The sequence below is a fragment of the Cephus cinctus genome, unplaced genomic scaffold (genome assembly GCF_000341935.2).
Source record: "Cephus cinctus unplaced genomic scaffold, Ccin1 Ccin1_scaffold1123, whole genome shotgun sequence".
Taxonomy (NCBI): Eukaryota; Metazoa; Arthropoda; class Insecta; order Hymenoptera; family Cephidae; genus Cephus; species Cephus cinctus.
In genome coordinates this window covers 150,293-160,915 of record NW_014333628.1, presented here as the reverse complement: position 1 = coordinate 160,915, position 10,623 = coordinate 150,293, and the positions used below count along the sequence as shown (strand labels likewise).

General features: G+C 47.9%; 1 protein-coding gene across 7 annotated transcripts in view; it reads left to right on the top strand.

Annotated features, from left to right (window-relative positions):
• LOC107272186 overlaps positions 1–10,623 on the top strand; it is a 175,320-nt gene that overhangs the window by 25,916 nt on the left and 138,781 nt on the right. For 5 of the 7 annotated variants that reach the window (XR_001538845.2, XM_015749077.2, XM_025089484.1 and 2 more), the window contains exon 2: positions 1,939–2,120. The exons of 1 other annotated variant lie outside the window; for it this stretch is intronic. Coding sequence is in view for 5 of the 6 variants with exons in the window: in XM_015749077.2 (XP_015604563.1) it covers positions 1,945–2,120 (176 nt within the window). In the remaining variant the exon portion in view is untranslated. Of the gene's footprint in view, positions 1–1,938; positions 2,121–6,131; positions 6,434–10,623 lie in introns of those variants that run through there. One more of the 7 variants, XM_025089485.1, reaches the window with a different exon arrangement.

Below are 10,623 nucleotides of genomic sequence, written 5' to 3'. Positions count from 1 at the left end.
TATTGTGTTAGGTGGGGTGGGAGGGCGGGGGGGGGTGCCGGCTTTCGAACCGTTTCTGCAACTCCGGTGGATCGGGCAAACGTGATTATTTTTTGCAATTTGCTAAGCAGATGCTCCCATTGTATCGCGTCGAGTTTGTTTCGCGCTCGAGCCTTCATTCTCCTTTCTCTCTTTTCCTCTACTCTTCTTTGACTTCTCGCCCCTCCTGGAAGCAATTCGCATGTATCACGAGATCCTGGGCGCACACAAGCGCCCGGAGGCTGCATGTTTTAACAGACTTGCCGTCGCCGCATTGTCTCCTCTCGTGAGGATCCACGAGCAGGAAATAATGATCATCCTTGCGCCCTTCTTTCTCGGGATGGCAGAAGGCAACCAATGGGAGTATGGCATTTCTTGCGTCTCTCATATCGCCAATATGTACACAAGTTATGAACAGATCATCCGGAGACTCGACCTATCTTCGCATGTGATTGAAACTTCGGCACTGTCGTGTTCGGATTCTTAATAATGTAATAATCCAATAATACTCATCGTCATTGTTCTGGGACTGACGGAATATTCAACGTCAGTTTTGTGCCCCTCGACTCCGTGTCGGAGGATATTAAGCGATTCCAAATCGAGCAAAGAGGAATAACGATGGTCAAACTAATTGGACGTTCTAGCGTCATCCAGTGATCGGTGAAAGGTCTTCAGAGGGATCAATGTTGTCTTTCTCGCAACTTCCAAGCGCGTGACTGCTGCTTAGAAAAACGTGTTCATTAACTATACTAGATAATACAGTCTTGAAGATCTTGCCATAAGGATTACTGGCACTTTGTTCGAAGGGTAAAAAGGAAAATGCACGCGTGCGCGCGCGCGCGAGAGAGAGAGAGAGAGAGAGAGAGAGAGAGAGAGAGAGAGAGAGAGAGAGGGAGAGAGGGAGAGAGGGAGAGAGGGAGAGAGGGAGAGGGAGAGGGAGAGGGAGATGAAGAGAGGGAGAGAGGGCGAGAGAGAGAGAGAGAGAGAGAGAGAGAGAGAGAGAGAGAGAGAGAGAGAGAGAGAGAGAGAGAAAGCAGATGACGCGAAGATCCTTGACTTCTGATTGGCTGAAATGCCTCGTGAACGTTTTACAGAAGCACGTGGCGCATTACCGAATCATGCACCGTTGACTGGCAAGCCAGCCCCCCACCCCCCTTGCATTTACGTTGCGTTTACGTTACATTTCCGGTGTGAGGGGCACCAAAGCCAAAGAGTTTTCGGGCGACTGGTCTCGAGGAGGTAAAAATACTACTAGCCGTCATGGCTCGCGGTGCAGCATGCATTACCATGCTAATGATGCTGCCAGCAACCACGCTTCTCGCATGAGCAACGTCGGCGCAACGCCGCGGCAAAGCAGCCAACGACTAGTCAGCGGTTCCTCATCCGCAAGACACTTTTTCCGCCAGGAAGAGAAATTTATCCTGATGCACTTCGATGAATGGACGGAAGAGGGAACCTCGACCATGCTGCTTGCATCCACAAGGAGCTATGGCTCCTTTCCTGTGATGTCTCCATCTCACTAAGCATCTCCCCCTCTCTCTCTCTCTTTTATTCACTCTTTCGAGAACTCTCGACAGCCCACAGTGACTTTTAGCTTAGCGGCTGAGAAAGTGCGCAGGCCCGACGAATGGCCCACGTGTCCTGGGCCCTGGCTCGGGTTTGTCAGTTGATGACATTTAAGGTGACGATGGCCCGAACACGGGATTAACGCAGATTCGTCTCTTTCCGTGGTGTTGCTGCGTAAGCATGCTGATTGCTGCATCGGACCCTGGAGTCAGGCTGTCCATGAGGTTTACAATGGCTTTTAACGTGAACCTCTTTGATCACATCCGGCGGCCACTTACGAGACCAGTGCCCGGCGCCGGCAACATGCAATTCTACCCTTATCTTTAGAATTCTGAAAACTCGAAAATCTTTCAGATAGACATGGAGGTACGTGCGGAACGTCCCAGAACGGCGGGGCGCATTGGGCCGACTGGTCGCGTCACACCGACGATCCACCAGCAGCAGACCAGTCACCAGGGAGGGAGGCGAAAGGCGATTCCCGTCCCACCACCGAGGGTGCCGACCCCAATGCCGCTGGTCAACAATAATCAGCAAAGGTCAGCAAGCTATATCCGGATTTACCAGCGAATCTTATTCGCCAGATAACTAGTTGTACCTGCAGCCCTCTACTCTCCTGGTCCATCTACGGATTTTATTGTGCCTTTCAGCCAAGTGGCACCCTGTACATGCCATACATACACGTGTATGTCTGCTGTGACGATGTACCAGATATTTAGTTACGTTCCGATTGACAAAGCAACAAGTTCGTGTCGACTTTTACGGAAGTCGCGTAAAGTCCGCCGGATCAGTTTACACGACTAGACTTCGACACATCCTTCTCTCTATTCTTCTATCCGCATTGTCGAGATATCGTTATCCGTTAACTGGCAAACCTCGAGTCTGATTGGGTTAGGCTAGGACTTGACTCCAGTCTAAAGCTGGCACCTCGTAATATCGCGAAGTCACAACGAGCTCAACGTCGTCCTGACCATGCCGTCGTTATGCTCGCATTCATTTCCCTAGATTCCTCGCTTTGGGAAGACGAGCGAGATTGACGATGCCGTTATTACCCGAAGATTAATCAGATACAATGGAGTGAAAAATTGACAATAGTTAAGATTCTTTTTTGCCCTTTTCTTTTGAATATCATTTATTAAAAGATTCAATAACTTATTGACCTCCTACTAGATAGTTTATCGGTATAGGAATAATCAATAGTTTGCTTCATCTCGAGCACTATTTCCTGAAATACGATCACCCGATGTTGCATTAAATAGATATAGATACACAGAGACAACTATACATCTATACAGGCAGACATCTACGTTGGAGAGTCCTCTCGATCTGAATTTTTTTAACGAGCACTCCGCGTGCATTAATTAATACCAGGACTACCGGTAGGAAATCTGGGCTCGCTCGCCAATGCAAATTTTTTCTCCTCTCGCTTATGTCGCGCACTCGTCTACGTCATTTCTACGAACGCGAGTTGCCTTATAGCGAACCCACTCCAGAACCAACTACGTTTCCGCACACGTTCCCTCTACTCCTAACTAATCCGGAAGTGGAGGGTTCGCTGCGCTCTACCTAGGAGCTCTACCTACGTCCCAGCCACGTCTGTAGCTGTGCGACCTACCGAATGCCCCCTTGCATCGGGCGTTCAGTTAGAAAAGCCTGCTTCGCCTCTATTATTTCGCCTGCAGGCAGCAACCGCGCTGACCTGCGAGACCGTTTTCGTCTTTGAGGTTCCTGCCCTTTTCGTCCAAGTTGGAATATTTTTTATTTTTTATTTTTTATTTTCGATCAATTTCATTGGCAGGACTGATTCCTCTGTTATGTCTATGTGTATTATTATAGGATTCAGCAAGCCTCGATCATGGCCACGAGACGTGACAGGCCGAAATTTTAATGATTTAGGTCGACCATATCCTTTGTCAGGATGAGCACAAAGGTAAAGATTCATTAGGAGTTAGCGCAAAGCCAAAATTCCAGCCACAATGCAAATATACGCACAGCAACGGCGCGCGTGTAAAGCAGAGTCGGATCCTTTGTATCAAAGAGCCGCCCGCCCGCCCGCATACGTTCATTAGGCAGTATTTAGCTACTGGCTGCCAGCTGGGAACGAGACTCTCGATGCCGCCGACGGCCTCGACGCTCCCGACGCTCCCGACGCTCCCGACGCTCCCGACGCTCCCGACGCAACTGACACTCTCAAAATTGTATCTTTATCGCGCGTGTAAGCAACAGTTTAAAAAGGCTTTACGAAATTTCCAAAATTTCAACCAATTATCCCTTCACGTGGCTAATCATTGTAATCGGTACAAAAGCAATATAGGAAATATGAAGCTGGGTTTAACTCACAATCAGTGATTCAACTTGACAGTATTCTGGAGATGGCGTCGCGACGCAAGCATCCTCTGTGTAAAATGTCCATTATTTTTTTTTCAAGCGTGAATAACCAGTAAATTCTTTTCCATTTAATAAATTCTATAAACCATATTTAGTGTTAGCGATGGCTGGATTTCTGCAGAGTCAGAATCAAAAGTAGATCTCTATGGAATATTAATATGTACGTATGTATGTATGTACATAGGTAAGCATTCGTATGGACCAGAAAAATTGGTAAAAAGCAGGAAATGATACCTTCGGGAGGTCACACATAGCGCAAAACGTCAGAGCAGCTGATATATCCCTTCTGTTAGAAGGAGAACGCGCGTTGTGGTTAAGAACGGAAGGAGCTGGAAGGGACGATAGGGTGCGAGAAAGAGTGATGCCCAAGGGTGAAGAAGGAAGAGCGAGGGAGACGATAGCAATGGAATAGGGAACGCGGGAGGGGAAAATGGGACGATGGGACGGTGGGAAGGCGGGAAGGCGGGAGAGAACTAGTGTTGGAACCACGCGATTTAATGAGCCGGATTTCACAGGATTGACGTCGAATGCTGCTGCTTTTCCCATGGGAGTTCAGCGATGTATGAGCCAATCGAAACCCGTGGAAACTGGGGTCAAAAGGCCGCGGAAATTTCGGACAAAGCCGTCATTGTGCGAGGCGAAGGGATACGCGACTGCGTTGTGTCATCCTATTTCAACCTTTTCCTCCCATCTCCACCTCCTTCCTTCTTCCTTTTCCCCACCTTTCCTCTTATTCATTATTTTTACCGTTCTCGTTGTTGCGTAATCACCCTACCTAACCTCACGACATTTTGATTCACGTGTCAATTATTTGCTCGTTCATTCAGTATCCTCATTCAAGCAATTCTTTCGTATTTCGTGAGCTTATTACCTGGAAGTTTATTTCATCGCCCGACGATTTCTGGCATAATCAACCGTTCAGCTACAGGGGTACGTTCAGGTCGTTCGCCTGCGCAACTTTATTCCTTTTTCTAACCTAACCATACGACATAGTTGATACAGAAAGGAAAGTCATCCGAACGGTCACTTCGAACGTACTTATTTCAGGTTGTCCGAGAGGCAAGAACTATTGCCTATAAAATTTCACATGGTTCGGCATCTGCGCTCTTACGACGATCGCACGGCGTCCTGTCACGATTAATCATGAATTCATAATCGATGCCGTTTTACACTTACTCCGAAGACATTGTGCTATAGAGAAAAACGAAAAACCTTCAACAAGCGACTTAGGGACGGGTGTGTCAGCGTATGTCACTATTCTTGCACCACAGTTATGCAAAACAACTACTTACGGGAGTGGAAGCCGCGACGAAAATCAATCAGTCAAAAAGGATCAATGAGCTCTATTTTACCGGCACAGAATCTTTACCTCGAAGCAAAAACTCCTAGGTCCATCTGGTGGCGGATGAATGTACTATAAGCACGTGAGGACGCTGGTGGTTCGCGATGCCACCGTCTGCTGGCGCCAGTCTCACTCAATGGGGTTGCTCGTCGGCAGTCACGAACAGTCACGAACACCAACGAACTCGAAGAAGCTTCGACAAATTTACACTTCCATAAACTAATCGTAAATTCAACCAGTGCCCTTCCATCCTAGGTGCATCTGTAATCTGTTTTATCTCGTTTGAACTTTTATTCTATTCCGGGATTCCGTGGAGGCTCTGGTGGGAAATCGTCAAATATAACGACTTCATTAAGCGCTCCCATGGAGGTATGGTTTAAGCAACAGTATCGAATATTTGGCTTGACTCTGTTAAATTCGTTTGAAAATCGGCAAAACGTTTGGACGCCAGTTAAGTGTCTGTTACGTGGACTGCGAGTTTCTTCAATGAATGAATATAGTGCACTGCTTCTAGTGCGATACACGGACAATCAGAATAGTCGCCTTAGGCTTTCCGTTAACGCCTGGAGTTTTGCGAATAGACATTCATCGAATAGACAACTTGAACATTCTTCCGGCCGTCCTCGACGTATATCCGAAATCTTTAAGTTACTCGATACGACTGAGGATTCTTTCATCCCAGACGAAGCAATAACCGAGCTCCCGCGTGAAACGCTTTATCGAGCGTACGTCGCGAAGTGAGTATCCTGTTAATGCCCCCTCCCTCCCTCCCTCCCTCCTTCCTCCTTCCAGCATCCATTGTGCCATTCTGTCGTTTCAGAGGCTCAGGAGTCAAGCGGTTTCGTGAAACATCGGAGGGAATCTTTGACCGAACGAACCACAGTTCTTGCTCGCTTTGGACCTGCTGCCAGTCGAGCGTCCAATTCTTCGACAGACGGCAGGAGATTCTCACTGACAATCAGGTGCAACCTACGTGCGCTTTGCCAACCTTAGTAATTAATTTAAAAAACAAAGGCTATGTGTGGATAAATTTGGAGGAGCGTCCGAAACATGTGTCAAGGAGAAGAAAGGAGCCTCAAATTAAATGACGGATAACGCCGGCACTGGCACAATCATTATCGGGTAGGATGCTTGTTAAAATGGAAAACAATTATTTATATCAATGCTTATATTTCGTAACGATGTTAATTATTAGATGACTCGATGGCGCACCGGTATCACTCGTAATCTCCCTCATCTCCAGTGCCGCTTTCAAGTCCGCCGCTTCCCCGCTTCTCCTTTTCTTTTTTCTTCCTTCTTCCATTTATCATTGCTCGTCGCGATGCGCTGCTCATTGCTTAGCTTTGATTGCACATGATCATTCCTATTTTCCTCATTATCTCATTATATTTTGCTGCTCGTTAACTGCGCGCCATCGTGTGTTTAGTCTTTCTCCCGTCGTCGCTGTGCGGCGCCCCACTAGCAAAGTGCATACATGCTGCTTCGGAGTCGTGCTCCCAGCACACTTGCGCTCTGGATCATCTAGACTTCTAGACCAATCGTCAGTCAGCTGGATCACAAAGTCTCACAATGGCAAGAACTCTGGCTGCTTTGCCGAGGGACAATTGACGCGATAGGTAATTCCAGTCTCCCTGGTACCTTTGGAACTTTGTGTTTTTTTGTCAATCAACTTCCGACTTTCACCGACAGAGAAACGTAGAACTCAGTAAAAATTGCAAATAACAATATTTACCGTGTGCACTGTAAAATTTACTTGTTGCTACTCAAAATATCGTGTCTTATAACTTAAAAGCAATAATTAATGAAATGGTAACGACGTCAGACGATTACTGCTCTCTATGGTCAATTTGATCTTCAATTTCATAGGAAAGATTAAGGAATAATTGTCGATTGTGGGTTCGATTGTATAGGATCAATTTGAATTTCGTTCCGAAGACTCGATGATCCACATCTAGCGAGCGTGCAGCATCGCTCTGTCGAGTTGTTGCATTAATGGCTGATTGTGAGATCTATTAGCCAACGCTGTGACATTTGAATGCATCAGATAAAGTGGGTGTGATCCCAAGTGATCCCAAGTGATCCCATGTGTTCCCATGTGCTCCATGCGCAGTGCAGCCAGGTCTCTTCGTCGAGAGCTCGAGGCACTTTCACAATGCTCCCAGTGTGCGATGAGTCGCGCGTGGGTCGCACCGCGGAAGAACGCGGCACGCTGCGCTTCGCTCTCCACGTCGACGGAACGCAGCGAAACCAGTTATCAGCGGAACCATCGCATTTCATTGTCATTTGGAAATGTGAGGCGCGATGTCAATGATGCCTCACTCCGGTGTAGCTAGACACTCTCTGGCTAGACGCCATTGCTAATGCAGCCGGAATTCATTGCGACATTCATTCTTCGGATGGATCGAGATTTCTTATAGGCGCGATCTTCCAGTTCGATCTCCTCCTACCTTCCTTCATTCCGTTTCAATTATAACCTTCTTGTATTTCAATTTTCCCCTTCTTATTTCGATTATTCCGATTAACCTGCGGTTAGCGGAGACACTTCCCTTCGCTTTGTGGGAATTACGCTACCGGATCGAAATAACGACATTTAAATACAATTGGAGGGACCGCCGTTAAGATCCCTTATACTTATGACTTATTGAAAAATGAGATCGACACTTGCTCGCATCCCGACAACCCGAGGACTCCTATTGAATATAGTATTTGATCTCAGCTAGTCACACTGCATTGGCCTAGATTCAAGTGAATACTATCGATAACTATCGACACTACGGGAAACGTCTTATAGCGATGTCTAAATCCCTCATTCGTACAGACTTGTTCTTCCGCTCGGATTCTTGTCGCAGCCACGTCTTGAAGTGGAAACATTTGTCTATAATTTCTCTTCTCACCAAATGTCCTGTATTCTATTATATGAAGATGCGTTCCCGTAAAAAGGCCGAGCCGCATGTATTGTGTTGGCTCAGCAGGACACTCTCGGATAGAAGTATCGAACGTGTACCGAACCGGACCGAGCGTAATAGAAAGAGAAAAACTTGGTGGAAGGATCTGCGCAGGACGACTGCTGAGATGTGCAGAAGCATCAGGACTTTCTGCTTGCGTGAAAAGAAATTGTGCGTCCCCTGATCGGGAAACTTGAGGATCTGTTCGAAGATTTCACAGCAGGCGACTAATGTCGTATCGCAGGGGTATCTCTATCAAGGCATCGAGGCGAAACGCGATCAATCCCGAGTAGAGGCGCGCGGACGACGTCGCGCGGTGATGTTGATGGATACGCGGCCTGGGGTCCGCTGATGCGTGATTTGTCATCGTACAATACATTCCGCTAGATGTAACCCCCCCCCCCATTCTCTCTCTCTCTCGCTCTCGCTCTCTCTCTCGCTCTCAGTCCGGGAAAAGATATGCTTGCCACGTTATGGGAACCGTGTCTATCGGACAGGATGTCTGCGGTTCTCGCGTTTCCAACTCTGGATCTCGTGAATCCCATACGTACAGCTCAGTATGGGTTTCCATTGGTAGATGGCTACGGCTAGCACGGCTCGTTGACCCCATTGTATCCGTCGGGGTCACGACATTTTTTGCTCGTTTGCTGCAGGAAATATCGTCGAAACATAAAGAGCGACAGCGAAAGAGAGAATAAGAGAGACAGATAGACAGATCCACAGATCCACATGCGTTTATTATTATGGAATTAGAAAGAGGGAGGCACTATCCTGGCTTCTCGGTATAGAAAAATTTGCAAATGGAACTTTTGCAAGGAATAGCTCGTGATAGTCCTCGATATTATTTTACGGTTGGGAGGAATCAGGATTCGCCTTCTTGACCCGACTTGCGATTAGAGGGTAACCAGCTGACAATAACGTACGTAGTACGCAGAGGAGGGCGGATCTCCGTAAAATCTTGAGATCGTCACTGAAATATTCCTGAATTATTCTGTAATATCACGAAGCGCCAGGAGACATGCGCTGCCTCGGTCTGGTATCGCTCGCCTGGCAGCCCGACGTCGCCCGAATGACTTTGGCCGCACCACCCGCAGCGAACATTTTCATAAACTCTCTCATAAAATACTCTCGCACCTCCTCCGCATGAAAAATCTTGCGTGAGCGTCCCTCAAGTCCCTTCGAGCTTCAAATTCCTTGGGCTTAATCCAATCTCTCTCTCCTCCTCCTCGGCACCTAAAGCCCCCTCGAGCCTTTATTGCCCATTCATAAAGGTGTGAATCCACGCACGATACGGTACGTCCGTTAATTATGTTTTATGGGGACTCACGATCCGCCGTCCTTAGGACTCCTATACTATAGGAACGATGTAAGCCTGATTCTTATTCCCTATAAGCAGCCAATGATATTCTACTCTCTACAGAGAGTGCATGCTGCGAAGGTTACTCGTTCCGGCGCACGGCGTTCCACCTTCCGGGTCGCTTGGTAAGTCGATGCGATGCGTCCTGCGGAGGTGCGTGCTGCTCTGGAAGAAGTTTTGGGGAAATTGCCAGCAATTCGATCTGGCTTGTAAATCGATTCGTCGAGATGCCATTTGATTTCTTCCCCCCCCCCCACCACCCCCTAACTCCGGCGGGGCACTCGACTCCTTCGCGTCGTCTCGATTCTTTTCACAAGAACCGATCGCTTCCGGAGAGCGCCGATCGATCGAACCGTGCCGTGGAATTAATTCGCCTAAAAATATGCTCGGAGACTCGTCTCCGAGTCTCGATCTCGTCGATCTCCTGATTTTCGTTTGCCCTTTCAGTGGGTTAAGTCTCCTCGTAAACAGGCTGTAATGAAATATTGCTGGCCGAGACACACGGATGCGCGACCAGACAACGCACTTATGGGATCGAAGAATCCGGCACTGTTCTGGGGTCCTGAAACTGCCTCTGAAAGCAGAAGGGACTATAGAAAAGAGGAAGTGGCTGAAGGAAGCAACGGTATAAAGACGGAGCTGTAGCGACTCCCAGCGATCCTTGTAGCACCTGCTGGCGGACCTCCGGCTTTGACTGACCTCTCGCAGAAGCACACGCAGGAGAACGTGAGGATTGTTGCTCCAGACGCGAAAGACAAAATTGCAATTCAAGTATTGGCTATTTATGGAGTTTATGTGCTAGCCGCTAAAGTTCACTGGCAAGTACAATTAACTCGTCAAAGTTTTCCGTTCTGCGCACGCAGCCATAAGGACTTTCATAAAAGACCCTTTATTGTCCTTCGCTCCTTCGCTTCCTCGAAGTTTACTTCACCGCGCGCTTTCCATTAACGCCTTCTTTAAATAAACAGGCAGCACTCGCAAGGATAGGGGTGCGAGCGAGCGAGGGGGGG